Genomic DNA, 26,062 nt, shown 5'->3' with positions numbered 1-26,062 from the left:
TATGACAAAACTAGGGCCCACCCCCTGTGGCATCACTAGGGCCCATCCCCATGACATCACTAGGAACCGCCCCTGAAATCTCAGGGTTTGGGATGCTTGTGACCTGGCAATCCTAGTCATTGCATACATGGGCAATGTGTGGTGCCACCCTCACAGTATAATCCTTGGTATGTTTACTTGGCAGAAATAAGTCCCACAATGTTCAATGCAACTTACTCCCTTAAAAAAGTGAATTAAGGTTGCAATACACTTATGCAAGAGTAAGTCCAGTTGAACTTGGTGGACTTACTTTTGTGTAGACATGAACAATATCAACATTTTAGTTTCCTACTAAGTTCACAATTTTTGGTTTTTTAGCTGCTATCTTATGCGTGTTTTGAATTTTAATATATAATACTTAATATTTGTATAGAGCTTTCTAGTGTTCACAGTGCTTCTTCACAGACATTATCTAGCAGTCCTAGGAGACATATCAGTATTATTATCCCCCATATTGTAGTAGATGGAGGGAACAGGCTGAGATACAGTGGCTTGCCTAAGGCAACCTACTAAATTCATGGCAGAGTCAAGACTCAGCTGGCTTCCTGATTTGTAGCTCTCATAGCCACTATATTACATCAGCTGTACACCAGTTTGTGTGATAATTTGCTTTTCATAGTGGTGGTTGTACCTGCAAGAGATGGAGTTCTCAATAGCAACAGGAGAAGAACCATTCAGCACATTGGTTTCTGAGTGTGATGCTGTTACAGAGGGGAAGAATTCCTGCATCTCTCCCTCAAACCTGCAGCCCGAACAGAAAACCAACTGGGAAGAAAATGCAGAGCTACTGAAAGAAAGTCCCTATTTTTGCAAGTGTGTGCCAGCCAACTCGAGTGTACCTACATCACCAAATGTGAAAGAGGGAATTGCATTGCAACAGCAGCAAAAAGGTAAAGCCTATCGACATCTTCCAATGATCCTTCCTCAGCCCCCTAATTTGATTTTGCCCTGTCTGTGGCACATATTAATGATTATATTTTGGATTATTTCTCCTCTCCCCCCCCCACACTCATGTTACAAATGCAGTAATGCAAATTATGGTAACATCACATTCTAGAAAGGAAAATCACAGGGATATATACATACTAATAACCTATTTATTTTATTTTTCTTATAGGGGAAGGAGTACCAAATAAGGAGTTCTGTTAAGTAAGGGGAAATTTTCAGAAATTGTGTTCATCTGGCTGTGGTTCAGGGATTACTCTGCTAAAGAACATAATTCAGTACTTAACATCCCAATATTTTTTCTCATAATATAATAATAATATTTAATTTGTTTGTCGCCTATCTGGCAAATAGCCACTCTAGGCGACGTACATTAAAATGAGATAAAATACAACAATATCAAATGCAGTCATATTAATAACAGTAGATAAAAGTACTGGACAGTCATCAATACATATAAAAACAATTATATTAGCAGCATATGATAGATGGCAAAATCATGGAGATTTACCCTTCCCAAGGACCTCAAAGGCCTGTTGGAAAAGCCACGTCTTCAGGGCCTTGCGGAATACCTCTATGGAAGGGGCATGTCGAAGATCACATGGGAGGGAGTTCCAGAGAGTGGGGGCCACCACAGAAAAGGCTCTCTCCCTAGTACCCACCAACCTAGCTATTTTGGTTGGTGGGATTGCGAGAAGGCCTTGTGTGGCTGATCTAGTTGGGCGGCATAATTGGTGGCGGTGGAGGCGCTCTTTCAGGTAAGCTGGGCCGAAACCGTACAGGGTTTTAAAGGTTAATACCAACACCTTGAATCGGGCCCGGAAAACAACCGGCAGCCAGTGTAGATCAAGTAATACTGGCGTAATGTGGTCCCGTCGGCGGCTGTTGGTAAGTAAGCGCGCCGCTGCATTCTGTACAAGTTGTAATTTCTGGGTCATTTTCAAGGGTAACCCCACGTAGAGCGCATTACAGTAGTCCAATCGAGAGGTGACCAGGGCATGCACCACGAGTGGGAGCTGTTGAACAGGGAGGTAGGGTTGCAGCCTACGTATAAGGTGTAATTGATACCAAGCTGCCCGGCTCACAGCCGAAATCTGAGCCTCCATGGACAGCCTGGAATCAAGAACAACCCCGAGGCTGCGGACCTGGTCCTGTAGGGGCAACTTCACTCCATCAAACACCAGGTCAACATCTCCTAACCCTCCCTTGTCTCCCACAAGTAGTACCTCGGTCTTATCAGGGTTCAACTTCAACCTGTTCCTGCCCATCCATCCACTCACGGATTCCAGGCACTTGGACATGGTCTCCACAGCCCTCTCCGGTGAAGATTTAAATGAGAGATAGAGCTAAGTGTCATCCGCATATTGGTGACACTGCAGCCCAAATCTCCTGATGATCTCTCCCAGCGGCTTTACATAGATGTTAAATAGCATGGGTGAGAGGATAGAACCCTGTGGCACACCACAATAGAGAGGCCAAGGGTCTGAAACCTCATCACCCAATGCTACCTGTTGGCACCTATCAGAGAGAAAGGACTGGAACCACCGTAAAACTGTGCCTCCCAATCCCAAACTCTCCAGGCGATCTAACAGGATACCGTGGTCTACGGTATCAAAAGCCGCTGAGAGATCCAGGAGGACAAGGAAGGTGAATTCTCCCCTATCCAGTGCCCTCCTCATATCATCGACCAGAGCGACCAAGGCTGTTTCAGTTCCATGTCCAGTCCTGAAACCCGATTGGTATGGATCTAGATAATCTGTTTCATCCAAGTGTGTCTTCAACTGATTTGCCACCACTCTCTCAATGACCTTGCCCAGGAATGGTAAATTCGAGATTGGGCGAAAGTTGTTTAGAATCTGGGGATCCAAGGAGGACTTCTTTAAGATGGGTTTAATAATAGCCTCCTTGAGGGCTAGTGGCATAACACCCTCTTGCAGGGATGCATTAACCATTGCCTTGATCCCCTCCCCCAATCTCTCTTTGCAGCTCATAAGGAGCCACGATGGGCAAGGGTCATTTAGACAAGTGGTAGGCCTTACAAATGAGAGCACCTTGTCCACATCCTCAGAAGGAAGAGGCCGAAATCGATCCCATTTGACTGGTTTGCAACTGGTCAACTCTAGCTCATTCACTGTATCCACGGCGCATGGAATCGAACTCCTCAGGTGTTCGATTTTATCAGCAAAGTGCTTTGCCAATGTGTCACAGGAGGCCTTAGACTGTTCCAAGGGTTCCTGAGCAACTGGACCGACCAGGCTTCGGACCACTTGGAACAACCTCCTGGAACAGCACTCTGCTGATGCAATAGAGGCAGCAAAGAATTCCCTCTTTGCCGCCCTCACTGCCACCTGGTAGGCAGCTATTGCTACTCTAACCTGTGTTCGAGCATCTTCGGAGTGAGACTTCCGCCACCGGCGCTCTAGTCGTCTCACCTCCTGTCTCAAAGTACGCAACCGTGGTGTGTACCATGGTGATACTTGAGTTCTGTTCAGGGGGAGAGGACGTTTCAGAGCCACTCGGTCTAACGCCCCAGCGATCCTCTCGTTCCACTCCATCACTAGGGCTTCCACCGGGCGACCTTCAGCAGGTTCCAATTCCCCAAGCGCCGTCAGGAAACCGTCTGGATCCATCAGGCGCCTGGGGCGGACCATTCTAATAGGACCTTTACCCCTGCGGAGGGCGTGCGGCATCGAGAGATCCATCTTTACCAGATAGTGGTCCGACCATGACACAGGGGTAAAAGAATTGGCCCCTAATTTCAGCACACTACCCTCCCCCCCGGGACAAATACAAGGTCAAGAGTATGACCGGCTACATGGGTGGGCTCAGTATTACTAAGGCGCAGTTCCCAGGGAGCCATGGTTTCCAGGAAATCCCGAGGAGCTCCGGTGAGAGTGGTCTCGGCGTGTATGTTAAAATCACCCAGAACTAACAGCTCCGGGGACAACATTCGCACGTCCGAGATCACCTCGAGCACCTCGGCCAGGGAGTCTGCCGTGCAGCGGGGCGGGCGGTACACAAGCAGGATCCCTAAACTGCCCTTCGAGCCCAGCCTCCAGTACATACAATCAACAAAGCTAGTCCCACGAAGGGGAGGTCTGGCAAAGAGCAACGACTCTCAGTAAATAACTGCCACTCCCCCTCCCTGCCGACCCTCGGCTGCTGTGCATAACGGAAACCCGGTGGGCACATAGCCTCAAGAATAGGAGCTGAGGCTGCATCCAACCAGGTCTTCGTAATACATGCCAGGTCTGCACATTCATCCAGGATCAGATCATGGATAGTAGATGTTTTTTGTACTACAGACCTGGCATTACACATCAGCAGTCGAAGGTCAGTAGGAATCCTGCGTCCCCCAGCTTCCTTCTGGTTCTGGACAGACCTGGAACAAGGGATGGATATTATGTATCTATCCCTTGTTCCTCTACGTTGACATGGTCTGCCCCCAGTTATTCAATTAACTCCAACATGTGATGAAAAGGCCTAATTTTTTGACATTTCAAGTGTTTTAGACTGCAATCCTAAATACACTTACTTGGGAGTAAGCTCCATTGAACATAGTAGTGCTTACTTCTGAGTTAATATGAATGGGACTGCACTGTTAGTATTCTAATTTTTATCCAATTTATTTATATTGGGCAGTGTATAGTCATTATGAGAGCCAGTGTGGTGTAGTAGTTAAAGTGTTGGACTGTGACCTGGGAGACCAAAGTTTGAATCCCCTCATAGCCTCATGAAAACCCTTGCCATAAGTTGGAATCGACTTGACGGCAGTATATGTCCATTTTATAGTAATTATTCCTTGTCCTTCTATAATAAAAAAGTAAAATACTGCAAACATGCATATATATTTTTGCAAAAGGAAGAGGCTTCTGCGAGCTGTTACCAACGAGCAATTCTAAGCTCTTGGTATAAAGTGAATTTATTCACAGTCCATAAAACTAATATTTTCAGATATATCCCTGAAGATAACCATGGTAAAGTGTAAGACTGGGCTTCCTGACTCTGAGTTGCAGGAATATCTGAGACGACAACTCCGCCTTCTGGAGAATGATGACAGAAAAGCCAGGGCAGTATTTTGTGTAAGTCATTTACAAACAATTGTTAAACATGATTGTGTTAAATATGCCAACATTAAGCTTCCATTATCTATTAGCAATGGAAATTGTTTGTGTTTTTTATTATTATGCACAGCCTGCTATCCTTGTCTTAGAAAAATACGGCTGTCTCTGTTCCTTCAAAGCACAAAATGGCCACAACTTAAATGGAAATTGTAGTCCTGTAGCTGAAATAGTAGTTAACCTTATTTCTGGATGCTTTGTGTTTTTTTAAAAACACTTGGCTTGGCCACACTTGGATTACAGTAGCTGAAATAGCAGCCTCTGTTGTATTCTAAGGGCAGTTTTAATGGCCTGGGACAAAGATTATTCAGAGGATCAGTAGCTGCTTTAAGGATAACACAGATTTAAACCTGTTTCAGCCCACTTCACTTCCCAGGAGGTGTTTTCCCCTCACCCCCTTTTTTCACAATTACAGACCAAAGAGGTTGATGGGGATAGCTTCTATAAACTGCTATGGATGGGCCTTGGGTGGCAGGTTCCAAGGGCAGGGCCTTTTCAATGGTGGTTCCACAGTTGTACAATTTCCTCCCTGGGAATTTCATCAAGCCCCCTGCTTCTTGCTACTTTTAAATAGGGTTTGAAATGTCTTTATCTTGCAAGGTTTTTTTGTGAGTGACTTCCTGCAAGCTCTTGCATAGTTTTACAGGTGTCTCATCAGTACTGAGAATAACTTTGTAAGTACCCTCATTTTTCTGTTCAACAGAAGAATGTTTTTTAAAAAATCTTAGGGGAACTGATTTCTGATTATGGATGTAAATGTTTGCTAAACATTAGTATACATTTTTAAGATGTATTTTGATCTACATTTTACAATCCCGTGTGAAAGGCAGAAATAAAGTGTAAATCCTATATTGATTAACTATAAAAGTGACTGTAAAAGAACCTAGGTTGATTAACTACAGTCTATTGGCCAGATATGATAGCATGCTCATTGGTTCCCTGGATCTTTGGAAATATGGGATTTGATATCATATTCACTCTTCTGCATGCCATATTTCAAGGGAATTTTGAGAGACGTAATTTTGAAAATGTTTCTGTGTGATTCCACTGTAACACAGATTCATGAGGATTTTTTTCGGGAAAGCCTACTCAAAAAGGGTCATTTTCTTGCTGAGGATCCTCCATCAGTGGGAATTTTCATACAAAACTATTATTCATCATGCTAACTATCCCACCAGTGGCCTTTTAGCATTCTCCTCTCTGTACTTTTTAGGTAGCCCTAACTGAGTAAGTCATTACTTGTTACCTCTGCTTCAGAATGTAAAATCCGAGATATTACATTATGAGGGAATCAACTATTTCTTATGTGCACTGATGACTTGTGCGGGTCGGGGTGGGCAGTGGTATCGTTCCAGTGGCAGCACTGTGCTGATAAGAATAGGAAACTGGTGGGGTGAGGAGGCAGCCCAGCAGATAGATGTGTGTGCACTTGTGTAGCCTCCACTACCCCAGAACTCCTCCCACCTCACTACGCCCCATCCCTGTCCCGACGAGTGCAGCACTGCCACTAGGAGGGCACTACTGCCTCCGCCCTCCTCATGAGCCAATGTTGCCTAAGGATGGGACCTGTCATAAGAGAGGATGGTATTTTTAATCATTAGCTTTATATATGCACATATACTGCTGTCTTTTCCTGCATTTGATGCAGCGGTACCCCTCCTTTTCACTCCAATCTGTTACTTAGTTACCTTAGACCTCTTGAGGGCAGTCTTGTGGTTTAATTCTTTCCACCACATTCCATTCTCTTTAAGCACCCATATAACTGGTTCCTTCCATAGGACTAACAGATGAATGTTTTTGCCTTTCTTAGGAGTTGTCTGCTAGGCTACTGTCCATTCACAGTGAAGACTACCTAATAGTGGTGACATTTTGGACCTTCGAAGAAATCTGGAAGTTTGTAACTTATTGTTCCCTTGGTAAAGCACTTCTGCCTATAGGAAAGTTAAGATTTCTGTGGTTATTGATATTGTAGATGTAAGTCTGCATAGTAAGAAATATAAATCGCTTTATACAAACATAAGAACTGATTTTAAATGCTGCAAATGGTAGAATGTGGACAAAAACCAAAATAGCGTAATGCCACAGATTTTTGAAGTTCACCTCTTGGATTCATTTCAGATTGGATCCAGACCTCTTCCAGAGTCTGGACATGATAGATCTGTCTCCTCATTTCCTCAAAATCACTGAATAAGAAAAGATGGTAGGAATGACTCCTGCATACTGCCCTTTCTATGGTTTTGTTTGAGAGTGGTGAAATTCCCTTTTGGTTGGGTAACGCTCCATTAGCTGGCAGCGGCAACAACAGAACTCTTTTTTCCATGGGCTGGCCTCTGTTTTGTTTCCCATCCCATGTTCACTGCATGTAGTATCATTCTGGGCATTGTGGGGAGAATGTCAGCTGCTATCTTAGGGAAACAAAATGGCAGTCAGGCAGCTGAAAGAACTTTGCCACCCTGGTGGCACAAAGAAAGGAAGACGTGATTGCTGCTAGCGGTGAGCCAGATCCCCAAACCTTGTGGTGAGCCTCACTGTCCCCCTAAAAATTGGACCCCCCATTCACTTTGACTCTGTTATATTCTTACTGAGTATGTGACCTGCTGGATTAATATATCCTTGAGTAAAATATATAAAGCTCCCCCCCCCAAAAAAACCCTACAATATGAATCCTGTCTGTTTTTTAAAAAAATGCTGGCAATTTTGTCCACTTTTTATTTATTTATTAATAATTTATTAACTTTTTAAAGAAACAGTTGGACTTTTACAGGTATCCAAAGGCTTGAACATTGAAAATCTGGCTCATTACTGAAAGTGAAAACACTTGTAAAGATGACATCCTTAGCAGCTTAGCTTCCACTAGCTTTAATCAAGGATTGTAAACTCTCTATTTCTGTATGGCTGTAGATGGGTGCAAGAAACTAAAAGTACATCATTGAACATTATGATACAAGTGTGAGCTTTATTCTCATATTTGCACTCAAACCCTTTTGCTCTAGTTTTAAAAAGTTTATTCCACCTCTGCCCGTCTCATTTATGACAATGAATGGCGTGTCTTCTTTTCTTTTCACACATGAACACGCACACGCACAGCTCGTCAATTCATCTGACCCAGTAAGCTCCATTTTCTGCCCTACACAATTATGCAACATTCAGAAATACCTAAACGATAGGCTACATGCACCCCCTTTGCCCCATCTTCCAAAATCAGCTGCCAAAAGGGTTCATGTCATTGGTGGGAACTCTTTATGGATGACATATCCAGAAGATACTATAGAGGTAAGGTGTGGGAAGTAGGAAATACCTTCTGCCAAGTAGTGAAGCAAGCATGTGGTTAGTGGTCTAACAAAGTCTAAAGGAACTTTTCCATAAAACACAGCTATCTCTCACAGCTCTTTTGTAGGTACAAATAACTTTTTTTATCTCTTTGATGGCAGACACAAATACTATGCAGATCAGAAAAACTTGCTTACCTTATCAATATATAGTACTTTCAGCAAAAATATGCCCTAACTTAAGGTATTTTATTCAACTATTTCTAGGCTACTTTAGTGAAAAGACTTTACAAGGCAGCTCACATAAAACTATTGTTTCAGTAAGAACAGCATTGTGAGACAGCAGCCTAAAACAACTCACAGGCCACCAACACCTTGTTATTTGCCCACTTGGCTGCTGTTATTGACTTGAAAAAGGAAGTGGTGTTTAAAAAACAGACTTATGTTAAAAATGTCTTTGACAGGTTTTTTAAATCACTGCATGGAGAATCTGTTGCTAGATGACTATTTCTGGCTCTCTTCACCAGAGGAAGCAGTTGGAATTGATGTCCATCTAGATGAGAAATGTCTTGATACGATATACAGAGGCCTCTTAATTCAAGAAGGTAGCTGGGTTTGTACTTATAATTGCCAGGAAATACTAAATATTCATGGAATTGAATGAGGATCATTGGGAACAAATGTTGTTGAATAGTCTATATTACAAATTGTTGCAGTGCATTCCCCCACCCACTGAAATGAATGCTCCTAGTCAGGGCTCCAGCTAAGGCTCTTTTGAGCAAATCTAGCATTTTAGTGCTCGTATATAGCAGTATGGTAGTTCAGAAGAGTGGGAAAGGGAAAATTTGTGTGTGTGTCCCGTCTCCTCCTTTCTTTCTAATGAAACATATATAGTGCAAGAAGGAAAATCATGGCGATCATCCCAACCCTAATATCCCTTCTGGAATACTACTTACTATAAAGGTGTCAATTTTCCCTGTCCCTCTACCTTCTATCCACCCATCTCCCCTCTTTTAAAGGGTACTCTTAACATGTCATTTCTCAACTGCTCTTAAGCACAGACTTGTATAATCTGCCCAATTTCTGGTTGCTAGAACTTGCACTAGGTGGGTAATTTCCCCCTTTAGGTCTGCAGCACCCCATGCCCCATGCCCTGTCCCATGCTCTTCAGTTGGATCCTCTAACCTTGTGGAGAAGCTTTCCTAGGGAGTGGGTGGGAGTGGAGGAGAGAACTGCAGCGGGGAGGAGGGGATGGGAAAATGCCCTGCTGGCGGATTCCTTCCTCTCATCGTTCTCAGCAACCAAGCCATGATCTGACAGTATTAGGTGGTTAACATGATTAACAAGCTAGGTTAAAGAAAGATCCATCTCTATATGAATGCTAACAAAGCATTTCGTAGAGCTGAGTGGTCCAATCAAAGTTGTTAACAACCGAGCCTTTCACTGGATCAGCCCTGCATCAGCCCTGGTAATCTGAAAGGAACCCTATATTTAATTTGAATAACGAACTGAGGAATTTTAATTTTGAAGAAAATAAGGTTAGATAATTTAACAACCTTTAATAAAGAAGAGTACTCATACATTTATCAATGTAAGAAAAGTTGTAAAGAAGCTGCTTACTGTTATTTTTTCATTTTCTCATGGAATTTATTTTGAGAAATTTAATAAGGATGGAATAGATAAGGAAAAGTAAATGTAGTTATAAAAGCTTATTGACAAATGTATTGGCTCATTTTGGATTAGACTCAGAGAGAAGATGCCTTTAAAGTAAGATGTGTGGGGAGATTTGGATGGATACTAGGTTTTTTTGCATATGTAGTAGGAATGCCCATTTGTTAATTAATTTGGGAGGAAATGCTGTATCAATCTAATTTTGTATGGCATCATTATATATATACTTTGCATGTATTTTTCATGCTTTGCAAATATCTGTATATAAATAAATGAAAAATGATCTCACTAAATGGGATAACCTTGTGCAGATAGCAGCAAAGTTAAATTAAAGCAATGGGAAATTTAATTTGTGTTTAATGATTTTCCGTATGGAAGTATAAACTGGGGGAAACTGGGAGGAAGATATATGTGGCACATCCCACCCTGCTTTGCAGAACCATAGGAAGCTGCCTTCTTCTGAGTCAGAACTTTGGTCCATCTAGCTTGGTACTGGCTACACCGACTGGCAGTGACCCTTCAGGGCATCAGACCGGGATCCCTCCCAGCCTACCTGGAGATGCTAGGGACCTCTTCCATGCAAAGCAGATGATCTACCACTGAGCTGTGGCCCTTAATTTCACATGTGACCCCTCTGACATGGCTCAGGTGAAGGGAAGGACAAATTCTTTAGGTCCAGCCCCATTGCTTGCTTACATCATGACTGTTGCAGCAAGAAGATGAGTGCCGTGAACATATGTTCAATTCTGATATATTTCAAATAATGGTAACAATTTTCTTAAAAATAATATAATACACATACTATTCAAATCATGGCATTGATTTCTTTCAGTCTTTAAAACTGTTTAATCTTTAAACTGATTTACAAAGAGCCTAAAGAATTTAGATCCTCAGTTTGCTTGTTCCATATCTGGAACTTCCCCTATTAAGAAACAGAAAGACAGAATCTGCTGATGCTGTCATTCTCTGTTTAAAAGATTCCTTGGCTCTCGAAGGAAGCTGTACAGTGGAGCCATGGGCGCATGGGGCTTCCACCAAGATGTAAAACAACCCCAAAATCCTGAGTAAGAAGCCTGCTCAGATTTCTGTGTAAGATTTTAGACTGATCTAAGAAGAACAGTAACTAAGGAAAGCTCGAAGGAAAGACTGACGCCCTGCTCTGAAATTAAGTACAATCTAAACATATTATTTATTATTTAGACCATTTATATACCACTTATATTTAAATAAAACTCTAAGATGTGTACAATATAAACATACAGGATAAGAAGTTAGCTACAAAAGTTTTTATTTCTATATCTTTCTGAATTCAGTTTTGTTTCCTGATTCTAATGCCAAGGGTGCAATCCACTGTAGGGTAAGCAGATACCTGGTCATACAACAGTAGTTCTCTTTCCTCTCCACTTGTAGCTCCCCTGCACACTCCCCAAAGTCTGCTCCAGATGATTGGGGGATCTTCTGGAACATATTTTAGGTGTGTGTGGCAGGGGAGAGAAGAGAAATTGGAAGTCTCCTTGCACAAGTGGATTTCTGTTGCACAAGAGGGCGGGCATCACTGAACCTAACCCTGTATAAATAGAATTGTTTCTGAGTTGTAAGTGCCTTACACAGGCTACTGATTGATGGGATAGACTGGGGGCTATTTCCTAGCAAGTAATTCCTGTCCTGACATTGTGCAAAAAAACAGCAAAAAGATAGTAGGATTCCCCCTGCCAATCTCTGCACTTACCCTTAAAATAAATGGAAGAAGGTCAGCTGGTTGAAACAAAGCATAAGAGGTTAGGAAATAACTGTGGATTAATGAATGAGTGAAGGTGAGTTAGATGTGCCCCAGTCCTACTGCAGCAAGACATTTCAGATCAATGCTGACTCCTATTCATATTAAGGGGTCCATTTTTTACTAAGCAGAGGATGTTTAAATGCAACTGATTTTATTTAAAAATAAAATGTGTTTTTTGTGGCTCACGTTCAACTGACTGCAAAATACTTGATCTGTTTTTAAATGAAGCTTTTTTCTTAAGGTACCTTCTTTGTATTTCATCCTGAAAACGTTGTAAGTGAGAGAAGAGCTGCAGATGCTGGAGTTAGAATTTACCAGCTGAATTGCGCTGCTGTTACTGAGAGAGCCCCTGAAGCAACAGGGGGGAGTCTAGCTAAAGGATTTTCAGAGCCCCTGATCCCTTTTCATCAGTAGGTCCTTGAAGTTAATTTTCAATTCCATAAGTGTGCGTATATGTATTTGTAAAGGTATTTTTTGTAATACGATGACAGTTGTGCAATAAATGTACACTTTCATTTCTTTCATCTTTTCTCAATTTTACCCCAGATGGAGAAGGATTAATATTTTAATTTTTTGATGCCTGTTGAAATTGATAACAATTCTCACCATAAATAAAAGAATATTATCTCCCTAATATATGCAATGAGAGCCAGTGTGGCGTAGTGGTTAGAGTGTTGGACTACGGCCTGGGAGACCAGGGTTCGAATCCCCACACAGCCATGAAGCTCTTGGGTGACCTTGGGCCAGTCACTGCCTCTCAGCCTCAGAGGAAGGCAATGGGAAACCACCTCTGAATACCGCTCACCATGAAAACCCTGTTCATTGGGTCGCCATAAGTCGGAATCGACTTGAAGGCAGTCCATTTCCATTTCAATATATGCAATATCCAACCTACACACAAAATATCATTATTTGTCTAAAGAAAAAATGATTTCCCAGCCAAACAAAAGAAACACTTACTGTATGAAAACAGTGTGCAGCAATAGGGGTGTTCAAAAGGCTCAGACACCCCTGATATGTTTAATAAATGTGTGAGCGAGCAGCAGGCTCATGTAGGCTAGCGGTGCCCTTCCACCTTGACACACATGCTGGCCACAGCCGCTGTTGGTCATGTACACAACATCAGTGTGAAGAGGGTTGAGTTGCGCGTTACCTCTGAATGCATAGCCTTCTGGCTGTGGTCACTGCACACAACAGCAGGGAGAGAGGGTTGTAGGCATGCTCCAGCCATTCTCTCATGCATTCATCAAATCCATGCAGGGGGTTTTTGCACACCCATCATGCTGGTTTCTTGTTTAATTGATTCCATCTGATGATGAAATGAAGTGTCTTGAAAGATCTGCCATTTTTCATTGGGGATAAACGTGCTTACTTCTCAGGGCTTTAGGTAATTGGCTTTATATGCTGGAAACAAAGTGTTACATATCACAGTGAATATTTTAACATAGCTCTCTTGCAAGTCTAAATTTAGCAATGGCGGTGAGATAATATATATAAACAGCCACAATCCAACACAGAGTAACATACCCTTTTGTAAGAATTACTGAGATAATGTATGTATAATTACCTGGACCCTCAAAAAGTAATCTATAAATGCTAAGTGTTAGAAGAATTTAACTCTGTGTTGGATTGTGGCCAGAATGACTAAATTATTTATAATGAAAAATAGGAAAAAATTAGTCTGTTTTATGACCTTAAGAAAACAAAACTCCTTTCTTTCCATTTTATTTGCAATGTGCCCTGAACCATGGTACTGTACCACCAGGAAACTGAATGACATTTCTCTGCATTTCTGCCATTTGTGCAGTTTCACTTTGTTATAACCAACATAATCATTTATTACAAAATGAGTTATGAAGTGATCTGATGTTTGAGGTGGTGTTGGTTCACGGCATTGTTAAAATTGCTAATACCATTTTGTTAGCCCAACTAATTTCCTTAAACTTTTTCCATTCTAGATGGTTTCTTAAAGAAAACACAGAGCCTATTGATTTTGTCTTAAAAACTGAACCTACAGTCACTGCTCAAACAGGTAAGTAGCTGCTATTAACACAGAAGCTCTAATAGTTTTACTTAATTTTAATCCCTGTCACATTGGGTTAGAGAAATGTCTTCATAAATATCATGCAGAAGCTCTGTGGATTCCATATCTACAGCAAGCATCCTGTCCCAAAGTATGTGGAGGAATGATCTAATGTTTAACTCAGTAGGAATGCCATCTGAATATTAGTGCTATTTTATTTTTTGGCTTGTCCATATCAGATGATATGGACATAACAGTGCAAAAATTGTAAAAGAATACAAATGCATTAGCTTGCAAGTTTTGTTTCATATCTTGTATTCATCCATGCTACTGCCCCCAGTCTACCTCGCAAAGCTGATTTAAACACGTAATTATTAAGATGGAGTGAATATCCCTGTGAAAGGCCTCTGTTCCCTCAGATTATCTGGCTCTGCCTCCGTGCCATTTTCCTTCCAGCGTGGAGGTTAGATCTGCTTGAGGACACAGATCAGACCCTCTTCTGCGGTGGTGCCCATTCATTGAAACCACCTGTTTGCCAAGGATGGCCAGCCATGCTGTTCACTGTTTCTCAGAGGAGGCTGCCTTTATACTGAGTCAGACCTGTGGTCCATCTAGCTCAGTTTTGTCTTCAGTGAGCATCTCTCCAGGGATTCAGAAAGGAGTTTCCCAACCTACCATGAGATGCCAGGGATTGAACTGGGACCTTTTACATGTAAAAAATATGATCTACCACTGAGCTATGGTCCTCTCCACTGGTTAGTTAAAAATCCTTTATTTTCTAAAGCGTCTAAAATTAGCTTGCACTGCTGCAGTGCTGGCTTTGGTGTTTTACAGTCTGTGTTGGTGCTGTGTTGCATATTTATATTTGCTAATAGGCAGAAAAACCCTTCATAGCCAAGAGATATCTCTACCAAACTTTAAAAAACAGGGAAATTGGGCAGCTATAGTGAATGCACCAGGGGAGCAGGAGACCTGACCTCCTCTCTGAGATATTGTACTACTCTACAAATTTGTCAAAATGCAAACACAATTTGGATTGGTCTTTCACAGTCCAATTCACTTGCTGTGTAGCTTGGAAGAATTTGGTAGTGTACCTCTGAGCATGTGGTGAGTGGTGGCAACACCTGCAATCAGGACTGCATCTCCAAAGATGGAGAATTATATTTTTTGTATGTTTTTGGTGCCAAGTTCCCCCCCATTAGTGAATTTTCCTGCTTTTTATAAGAAATTATGTCCCTTTGCAAGTTTGCTGAGAATGGTTTGACTATTTGCATGCTTATTGAATTCAATAGGGTTTACTCCCATACAATCATGCTCATGATTGCAGCTATACCAAAAATATTTGTGCTACATCATGTTATATGCAGGCGTGGCTGGCTAAAGTACACAAAACCTCATGCAACCCTTCTTTTCCCTTCTAAATCACCAAGCAGCCCCCGCAGGACGTGCTCCAAGCCTTATGAACCTTCAGTAAGTAGGTATTCCTTCCCCCCATCCCCACACTGCTTTCCTCAACCTTTTTGAGGCAGGATTCATGGTAAACCCTTTGAAATATGATTTCATTCCCCACTACTCCCTTGTAGGAGAGAGAAGCAGCAGGAGGATTCTCTGTCTCAAAAGATGAATAGTGTTGCCAACTGACCAGAAGACAAAAACAACCTGGCATGCTCCTGTGCCTTTTAATAGCTGCCTGATATGCAGAAATCAGCCAGGGAAGCTTTTCAGGGCATGGACCTCAGCATTATCACTGGCTAATGTCTGTAAATTGTGCTTCTATTTAAAGGCAGAGGAGCAGGGTCTGGTAAAAAATATTGGCAACTCACTATAAACGAAATGTTGAACACCCAGAGACTTTAAGTAGAATTAAAATATCTTCTTTAAAAATCAATGTTTTGAAAGCAATTCTTGGAAGCAGGTGGGAGCAGGAAGAAATAAATGTTCTCTGAAAATAATTGCTGTGAAAACAGGAAGGGAAACTATTGAGAGAAAAGTGAAACTGACAGGGAGATCAGGAACAAACTGCAAACTGAAGGAAAATAACCTTAAAGACAGACGGCTTCAAGCTGAAGCGCTGAGGAGCCGAGTACGCAAACATACCAGCCGATGGAAGAATAAGAAATAATGGAAGAATGAGAAAGAAAAAACCATGGAGGGAAATAATAGTTTTGAAAAACAGCGAGGAGTGAAGTAGATGAAAAACCAGAGACACTAAAACATAAAACACAGCCCCAACAGTCACTGCATGTGACCTATAGACGTACACAGCAGCCCCACAGAAAAACACAAGGAGGACCCACACACACACATACAAGGAAGCTTTTTAAAAACCTTTAGGGACAGGAAAACTCAGAATAACACTTAAGACCAAACTGAAAAACACAAAGGAGAAACACAAGACTGAGCAATCTGAGCAAGTGAGTGTCGAGCTCAACCTTTCAGCATGAAGGCAGGAGTAAACGCGGCTGTTTGAGGCTTGTAGAGTGAGCGGTTCTTAGTCCAGCACTTTGTGTTTGTTTAGAACGAAGCATCTGAATGCCCAGGGGAGGTAGAGTATTGTCAGTTTAACATGGCAGAATGTAAGAATCCATGCTGGCTACAACCATGACAGTGGCTGTATAATAATGTTATTATTTTTAAAATTGGATTTATATCTTGCCTTTCCTTCAAGGGCTTCAAGATGGCATACATTGTTTATTTCTTCCCCTTACCTTTGCTCTCTCAACCTAAAAGGTTAGGCTTTGAGATCCTGCATTGCACAATGTCAGCCAGTGGGCTTCACAGCTGAATGGGGATTTGAACTGCATCCTAAGCGCTATCATTATTTTGCAAATGGGTTAATTGGATCCAGTTTTTCTGTGTGCATGATTGGCCCATGAGGATTTTTATTTATTTATTTATTTGTTTCATTTATAGACCGCCCATAGCGAGTGGCTCTCTGGGCGGTGTACAAAAAGGTTAAAATACAAAATATCAACAATAAAATCAGACAACAAACAATAAACACAAGCAGCAACTAAAGAAAAAAATAAAAAATAAAAAATTTAAATTATAACATAAACGCTTAAAATGCCTGGGAGCATAGCCAAGTCTTAACCTGGCGCCGAAAAGTTAGAAGCGTAGGCGCCAGGCGTACTTCTTCGGGGAGGCTGTTCCACAGTTTGGGAGCCACTACAGAAAAGGCCCTAGATTGAGTAACTGTCCTCCGGGCTTCTTGATGGGTTGGTACCCAGAGGAGGGCCTTAGATGCTGAGCGAAGTGACCGGGTAGGTTCATAGCGGGAGAGGCGTTCCACCAGATATTGCGGTCCCACGCCGTGTAAGGCTTTATAGGTCAAAACCAGCACCTTGAATCTGGCTCGGAAACAAATAGGTAGCCAGTGCAAACGGGCCAGAACAGGTGTTATATGTGCTGACCGGCTGGTCCTCGTCAGCAGTCTGGCTGCTGCGTTTTGCACTAGCTGAAGCTTCCAAACTGTCTTCAAGGGCAGCCCTACGCATTACAGTAATCCAGCCTAGAAGTTACCAGAGCATGAACAACTGAGGCGAGGTCATCCCTGTCCAGATAGGGGCGTAGCTGGGCTACCAACCGAAGGTGGTAGAACGCATTCCTTGCCACCGAGGCCACTTGCGCCTCAAGAGACAAGGAAGGATCGAAAAGAACTCCCAGACTACGAACCTGTTCCTTCAAGGGGAGTGTGACCCCATCTAGAACAGGGTGAACATCCACCATCTGGGCAGGGGAGGCACTCACCAACAGTGTCTCAGTCTTGTCTGGATTGAGTCTCAGTTTATTAGCTTTCATCCAGTCCATTATCGCGGTCAGGCAATGATTCAGCACATCCACAGACTCACCTGTAGAAGATGAAAAGGAGAAATAGAGCTGCGTGTCATCAGTGTACTGGTGGCAACGCACTCCAAAACTCCTGATGACGGCACCCAGAGGCTGCATGTAGATGTTAAAAAGCATGGGGGACAAAATCGACCCCTGAGGGACTCCACAATGGAGAGTCCAAGGTGTCGAGCAATGTTCCCCGAGTACTACCTTCTGGCGACGATCCGCCAAGTAGGAGCGGAACCACTGCCAAGCAGTGCCTCCAACTCCCAACTCCGCGAGTCTCCCCAGAAGGATACCATGGTCGATGGTATCAAACGCCGCTGAGAGATCAAGGAGAATCAACAGAGTCACACTCCCTCTGTCCCTCTCCCGACAGAGGTCATCGTACAGGGCGACCAAGGCTGTTTCAGTGCCAAAACCAGGCCTAAAACCGGATTGAAACGGATCCAGATAATCGGTCTCATCCAAGAGCACCTGGAGCTGATTGGCAACCACCCGCTCCAGAACCTTGCCCAAAAAGGGGATATTTGCCACCGGTCTATAATTGTTCAAGTTATCTGGGTCTAAGGAAGGTTTCTTCAAAAGAGGTCTCACTACTGCCTCCTTGAGGCTACTAGGGACTACTTCCTCACTCAAGGAGGCATTTATCACTTCCTTGGCCCAGCCGGTGGTACCAGTCCTGCTAGCCTTGACCAGCCAAGATGGACAAGGATCTAGAGCAGACGTGGTCGCCCGCACCATTCCAAGCACCTTGTCCACTTCCTCAAGCTGCACCAACTGAAACTCATCCAATAATGAAAGACAAGACTGTGTTCTGGACACTTCAATGGATTCATCTGTCGTAACATCAGAGTCTAGGTCCCTACGGATGCATGCGATTTTATTTTGGAAGTGCCCTGCAATGTCGTTACAGCGAGCTTCAGATGTTTCAATGGTATCTTGAGGACCAGAATGTAAGAGTCCTCGTACAACCCTAAAAAGCTCTGCTGGGCGGCAGAGAGATGTCTTGATAGAGGCAGCGAAGTAGGACTTCTTCGCCGCCCTTACCGCTTTTATGTACGACTTAGTAGAGGCACTTACTAAAGCATAATTGCACCCGTCTGGAGTTCGTCTCCATCTGCACTCCAGCCTCCTTCTCTCTTGCTTCATCACTCTCAGCTCCGGGGTATACCACGGAGCTGTATGAGCTCTGCATCGAAGAGGGCGTGCGGGAGCGATCATGTCGATAGCCCGGGCCATCTCTGTATTCCACAGTTCGACCAAGGCCTCGACAGGAGCGCCAGTACTATCAGCTGGAAAAACTCCCAGAACCCTCTGAAAACCCATAGGATCCATAAGCCTCTGGGAGCGGACCAACTTAATAGGTCCCCCATCCTTGCAGAGGGAAAGAGTCGTCGTAAGTCTAAAACTCAGCAGGCGGTGATCTGTCCATGACAATGGAGTAGATGAAAAATATCCCACCTCCAGATCACCATCTCCATGACCAGTGGCGAAGATCAAAGATCAAGAGATCAAGAAGATCAAAAGTGTGACCCATGCGTTGGGCCAGTAACAAATTGAGACAGCCCCATGGTTGTCATGGAGGCCATGAAGTCCTGAGCCTCTCCAGATAAGACAGTCTCGGCATGAACGTTGATATCCCCCAACACCACAAGTTTGGGGGACGTCAACAACACCTCCGAGACTATCTCTGTCAGCTCAGCTAGGGAAGCTGTTGGGCAGCAAGGTGGGGGGTACACCAACAAGATTCCCAGTCTGTCTCCTTGGCCCAGTACAAGGTGGAGGCACTCTAGACCAGTCATCATCTGGACAGGATGCCTGGTGAGAGAGAAAATACTCCTATAGACCACAGCGACCCCGCCTCCCCGGCCCTCAGATCTGCCATAGTGCTGCACCGTATACCCAGGTGGGCAAAGCTGAGAGAGGGCAACTCCTCCCTGCTCACCCACCCAGGTCTCGGTTATACACACCAGGTCGGCACCCTCATCCACAATTAAATCATGGACAAGGGAGGTTTTATTATATACTGACCTGGCATTCAAAAGCAGCACCTGGAGATCTAAGGGCTGGCTGATAGAACAACCAGCAGTTCTGTGGTCTTGAGGAGAACCGGAACAAGGCACAGACACAACTTGTCTGGGGCGAGTTCCCCTTACCTGGCATGTTCTCTTCCTAACGCCATACCTCCCATTACCCGTCACTACGCTAATTGGGGCCCCCGGAAGCCCCCCCGTTAAATACAAAGCATGCTCTCCCAGGCACATTTTAAAAATATTTAAATACAAACAAACACATTCACACAACAACGCATAAAAATACACATAAATATACACAAACACGTCCACACAATCTCATTCATACACACAACAGACAAAACAAACAGACAATTAAAATGCACCCAAACAGCAACAATAGCAGCCGACGTTAAAATTCTCCTCCGCATCAAGCTTCATCCATAAGTAATGTCATCAAATAAAGTTGTAAAATATCTGCCCGCAACCCAGTAAACAGCAAGTAAGCAAGCCAGAGGACAAGACACGCCCCAAGCAGCGAACTTGAATGGAGTGGCGGCAAGCAGGCAGAAAGCCACAACAGAGAAGCAGGCAGAAGCAGCGGAACCCAGCAGCATCGATCCAGCGACAGAGCAGCAGGCAGAAGCAGCGGAACCTAGCAGCATCGATCCAGGACTCACAGGCATGTCGCAGCCAGCGACCGACGACAAAGCCGAACACCGACCAACAGGCAGTCCAGAAGATCCGGAGAGCAGCGGCAGCAACAACAAAAGCCAAGGCAGCAGCAGTTGTAAATCCGAAACGGCCAGAGCCACGCCGGAGACCAAACAACGGGCCCAGAAACAAACGGCCCAAAAGCACTCGAGAAGCACCCGGAGGGCAGCGACTCCTCGAGAACCGCAGCAGCCAGGGCAGCAACGCCGCGGCAACAGCGGCCCCCGACACACTCCAGCCGTAGCACGCCAAAGATGGAACTCCGCAACGGGTCAGAGCAACCCAAGAGCCGCGGCTCCGCCCCGAACCAAAGGCCAAAACAGCAAAACTGGGTCCAGGCAAAGATGTAAAGTGCAGCCACAGTCCAAAATCATACCAACGCCGGCATAAGCATAAGCATAAGCAAAGACATTGATGATAAGGTAAGATGATAAATACCAGGCGGTAGAAAGGGAAGAAATTAGGAGCTGAGGTGCAGAGCTCCCAATCAAACATCCTCTCTCGTCGCCATCTTTGAGCTAATCAGTCAGCAACACTCCTTCAATCTCTCTGTCATGGTCCCGTCAGAGGACTCATCAGACAAGGATGACTCGGGAGTAACAGCAGCAGACCCAGAAGCAGCAGACCCAGAAGGAGAAACGGAGGAAACTCCTGAGAACCCAGCTCCTTCTCCCCCTCAGCTGCAGAGCACCCCAGACACAGCTGAAGCCCTTCAGCCAGACGCAGACAGTGAACAGGATCCACACACTCCAAGTTTTTCCACACTCTGTATTCATTGTTATTTCAGTGCTTGCCATCCACACTGTTGGGTGGAGCTTGGCAGAAAATATCCTGAGTCCTGACTGTTTATTATTTGTCCCTCTTGTCAATCACTCCTCCCTCACTCTCTCAGTTAGTTTATAGAATGAACCCTAGATCTTGTGGCTAGCATTACTGGGTCTTAGATAAGTGTTGCCCAATGCTTTTTTTGGTTTTTAAAAAACGAGGTCTTAATAATAGAATTGGGATTTGCTTGTTGGTACCGGTCCACTCATATTCTGGCGAACTGGCAGACGGTTTCATTTCGTATTAGTTTCTTTTCTGCTATCTTCAGGTTTTACCTGTTTGATTATTTCAAAATATCGATAGCAATAACATTTTAATGTTCTTTTTAATATTCTTTCTATCAGTTTCCCTTCTTATTGGTAGAAAGAACATTAGTGTGTGATATAGAAGGAGTTAGTGGGGGGAAAGCAGGAGCAAGCAGCCCTGCAGTGTGGAGAAAGGTGACGGAGGCCATGGACAGAGACTGTAGAGGGAGGCACTGAAGCAGGAGTAGTAGGGAGAGCCAGTGGCACTGGGCTGTGGGATACGTTGCAGTGGATCATCCCACTTCCTTTTTGTCCCTTGGGCTGCCAAGTATTCATTCACCTCCACCCTAAACCTTAGCTTCTGCTTCAGCTACTGGTGGGGTTGGATGGAACACATTTTTAAAAACAAAATTAGCCCACTGTTTTGTGAGTGTCTGACATATTTGAAAACTTATTATCTCAAAAATAAAAAAAAATAAGTGGCTGTGTGTGTGGCATGATTAAACAAATAATGAACCAAAAGGAGAAAAAATTCTCAGAGATACCAGAAAATGAATTGTTTATTTTGATACAAATTGCCCAATGCATTTTGGCAAAATGGCCTTTGTCAAGGCTTATCTAAAAAATAATAATACAACAATAAAACATCTGTAGTGATAATATTATAAAAATTATTAAAATACACTAAAAACGGTTTGAAACTTAGAGTATGATTTTTACTAAAAATTCTATCCAAATCGGATGACCAACAAGGAATTTAATAAACCAGGAACAGCATACCACATAAAAAAGGCCTTACTTACTTTTTTATTCTTTTGATTTTTTTTAAAAAAACCCGATCTGGATAGTTTCTATCTGAACTAGAAGGGCAACATTTCATAGGAGGATCATCTCTCAGAATGCTATTAAATACTGTTATGGGTTTGGGGGTTGAGATAGATGATTTCTGTGAGTACCCTTCCATCCTCTGATTTGGAACCCTCCACCTGGAGGTGGACTCTGCAGCAGAGAAACCTGCTTTGCTGGTCAGATGTGTCTCTTTTGTTAATCTAATAGAGTGGCCAGTTGGGTTAATGGGTCTATCAAGTGTGCCAGGGAGACCCTATTGTTATTGAAACTCTTCAGGAGAGCCCCCCCCCTCCCAGGGACAAAGAGATGCTTGCCTTTCTTAGTTGAGTGGGAGGAAAGGCTGGGAACTGGAGAGGGGCAGAGAGGCTGGCTCCCTGCACCATGGCTTCAGGATGCCTCCTGTAAGCCTGATGGAAAAGAAGGATCTATTGGACTGCTGATGCTTTGAACCCCTCCATCTTAAACTCAGGTTGCAATGTGTGTAATTAAATAAACCATATTTCATAAAGACACCACAGTCTCCTTTCCAAGGAAACCAAACTCTAGGGAAGCGCAGGGACCCCTGGAGATCTCTCACCACTCAGACATTGGGGTGATGCTCAACAATACTTTCTATCCAGCCCATGTGTTTCTGCTTTCTGCTAGATTATTGGTGATACAATGGAGTGATTTCATCTGGGAGAACAATGACAAACTGCATTTGGTATCTAGTTCTAGGTGTGTCTGACATCTCTCTCAAAAATGCTGAGATGGTATTTCAAAATAGCCTATCCCCCTCAGATGCTGGGACTGTTTCAGGAGGAATGTGCAGCTGTGATTGGACAAGATTTATGATGCTATTACAGCAAAGGTCCACATGGGGGCGAGGGGAATACCTACTTCTCAGTACTGTGAGCCCCTTCTCACCTCCCACAAATGCAATTGTTTCATGTAACAGAGAATGGCTGTGCTGATCACACTGTAGGTGGCATCTGTGACAACCTATGCCAGGTTAAATGGTCTTTTGTCTCTCTTTGTGGCATCAAAATCTATTCATTCTAATTGTGACTGTACCATGTACTAAATATACTAAAACTAAATGTAGCTGACAACATATTGCCTTGATACCTTATTTTAAATGTACTCACGTTATCATGTTACTGTATTTTACCATTCTTTTATTATGCAGCCACGGGATTTTCTGTAGCAATCATTAGCCATGAAAGTGCTGTGCCTGAGGAAATTCGTTTCCAGAAAGGAGACAGAATTGAAATTATTGGCTACTTTATGAAATGCATGCAGTGGTTTGTGGGAAGACATATCCCTACTGGCCAAGTTGGTTTTGTACAGAGCAGTCATGTGAAACTTGATGACTTCAAGATAACTACAGCAGAGTAAGTGTTGTGGGTGACAACAAAGCAAAGCAGCTGCATCTAGCCAACAACATATGCCACTTTTAGGAATGTTTCTACTGACGGTTATGAATGTGAATCTTCCATTCAATGTTTGAGCTATCTTTTATGCATCAGTTTCCTTTTCACTTAGTCCCCTGGAAGATGGGGAGGTCCGAGCTGCTGCATAAAAGCTTAGAACTCAAAACTTTTCACTAACTATATTGTTATGGATGCAGGAATATTCTATTCCCCCATTAAACGTATTGCTCTCAAAGGGTAGAAATGACTTCCATGTACAGTATGTGAGTGTACTAGGTATGTTTGCTAGAGAGAATGTTGAAATAACAATTATTTCCAAGTGGAGGTGGAGACTGGAAATCAATAAGCAAAGCATTGACTGGTTGGTTCAAACAGTGTGAGAAATGCAGGCCCTTGTTGCATCCACTAGGGTTGTCAGGGCACAACAGAAACTGCAACTTTAGATCTAACACAACTTTGTGCCCCCACAACTTTCTGCTTTTCTGCACCATCTCTCCTTTCTGAATATCATATATATAATTTTGCTCCAGTTGTTTTACTCCAATTGCTCTTAGCCAGGGCGAGATTAAGGAGGTTGGTTGGGGGTCCTAGTGCCATTCCCAAAGTTGAGTCCCCTTTCCCACTAAAAGGAACACAGAAATAAGACAAAATAAGTCTTTTGGTACCTTTAATACATTTATTATAGCATAAACTATACAAAAGATGCTCTGAGCAAAATCCAAACAATTTTTTGCCAACCTTGATAAACAAAAGGACAGTACTCTGAGCATGTGCAATTTCACTTTTTAAACTCCTTAATTATTGTTTTTGATCACTTCCTGCCTTGAGCCAGTCACCAACTTTCAGCCTAACCTTTACACTGCTGTTGTGAAGATATAGAAGGAGCTATAAAAGTCTGCAAAGGGGGACTTAAATTTACGACTTATGGCAACCCTATGAATCAGCGACTTCCAATAGCATCTGTTGTAAACCATCCTGTTCAGATCTTATAAAGTTCAGGTCTGTGGCTTCCTTTGTGGAATCAATCCATCTCTTGTTGGGTCTTCCTCTTTTTCTACTCCCTTCTGTTTTGCCCAGCATTATTGTATTTTCTAGTGAATCATGTCTTCTCATTATGTGTCCAAAGTATGATAACCTCAGTTTCATCATTTGAACTTGTAGTGATAGTTCTGGTTTAATTTATTCAGCATCCAATTATTTGTCTTTTTCATGGTCCATGGTATTGGCAAAGCTCTCCTACAACCACCACATTTCAAATGACTTTATTTTTCACTTGGCCACTTTTTTCACTGTCCAACTTTCAAATCCATCCATACAGATTGGGAATACCATGGTCTGAATGATCCTGACTTTAGTGTTCAGTGATACATCTTTGCATTTGAGGACCTTTTCTAGTTCTCTCATAGCTGCCCTCCCCAGTCCTAGCCTTCTGATTTCTTGACTATGGTCTCCATTTTGGTTAATGACTGTGTCGAGGTATTGATAATCCTTGACAAGTTCAATGTCCTCATTGTCAACTTTAAAGTTACATAAATCTTCTGTTGTCATTACTTTAGTCTTTTTGACATTGAGCTGTAGTCCTGGTTTAGTGCTTTCCTCTTTAACTTTCATCAGCATTGGTTTCAAATCATTACTGGTTTCTGCTATGTTCTGCGTACAGATTAAACAAATAGGGTGGTAAAATACACCCGTCTCACACTCTCTACCCATATTCTGTCCTTACAGTAGCCTCTTGTCCAGAGTATAGGTTGCGCATCAGGACAATCAGATGCTGTGGCACCCCCATTTCTTTTAAAGCATTCCATAGTTTTTCATGATCTACACAGTCAAAGGCTTTGCTGTTATCTATAAAACACAGGGTGATTTCCTTCTTAAATTCCTTGGTCCGATCCATTATGCAACGTATGTTTGCAATATGATCTCTGGTACCTTTCCTTTCTAAATCCAGCTTGGACATCTGACATTTCTCACTTCATACATGGTAAGCCCCTTTGTTGTAGAATCTTGAGCATTACTTTACTTGCATGGGGTATTAAGGGAATAGTTTGATAATTACTGCATTCCTTGGGATCCCCTTTCTTTGGAATTGGGATGTATATTGAACCCTTCCAGGCTGTGGGCTGTTGTTTTCTTTTCCATATTTGTTGACACATTTTTGTCAAAATTTGGACAGATTCAGTCTCAGTAGCTTGTAGCAAGGTTTAAATTTCCCTTTAATTTCTCTAATCTTTTGGAATAGGGCTCTTGTTCTACCTTTTTTGTTGTCCTCTTCTATTTCTATACAGTAACTATTGTAATAGTTCTGTTTGTCCCTACGTACTAG

The 26,062-nt window shown here is 43.0% G+C and overlaps 1 protein-coding gene across 10 annotated transcripts in view; it reads left to right on the top strand.

Moving 5' to 3' along the window:
- SH3TC1 (SH3 domain and tetratricopeptide repeats 1) overlaps positions 1 to 26,062 on the top strand; it is a 75,638-nt gene that overhangs the window by 26,346 nt on the left and 23,230 nt on the right. For 6 of the 10 annotated variants that reach the window (XM_061583931.1, XM_061583935.1, XM_061583933.1 and 3 more), the window contains 7 exons: positions 659 to 929; positions 4,939 to 5,066; positions 6,916 to 7,021; positions 8,839 to 8,979; positions 12,067 to 12,235; positions 13,784 to 13,857; positions 23,496 to 23,700. In XM_061583931.1, coding sequence (XP_061439915.1) covers positions 680 to 929; positions 4,939 to 5,066; positions 6,916 to 7,021; positions 8,839 to 8,979; positions 12,067 to 12,235; positions 13,784 to 13,857; positions 23,496 to 23,700 — 1,073 coding nt within the window. In that variant the 5' untranslated portion in view covers positions 659 to 679. Of the gene's footprint in view, positions 1 to 658; positions 930 to 4,938; positions 5,067 to 6,915; positions 7,022 to 7,223; positions 7,306 to 8,838; positions 8,980 to 12,066; positions 12,236 to 13,783; positions 13,858 to 23,495; positions 23,701 to 26,062 lie in introns of those variants that run through there. The other 4 variants (XM_061583930.1, XM_061583937.1, XM_061583936.1 and 1 more) reach the window with 4 other exon arrangements.

Source organism: Rhineura floridana, chromosome 9 (assembly GCF_030035675.1).
Source record: "Rhineura floridana isolate rRhiFlo1 chromosome 9, rRhiFlo1.hap2, whole genome shotgun sequence".
NCBI lineage: Eukaryota > Metazoa > Chordata > Lepidosauria > Squamata > Rhineuridae > Rhineura > Rhineura floridana.
This window is presented reverse-complemented; position numbering and strand designations above follow the sequence as displayed.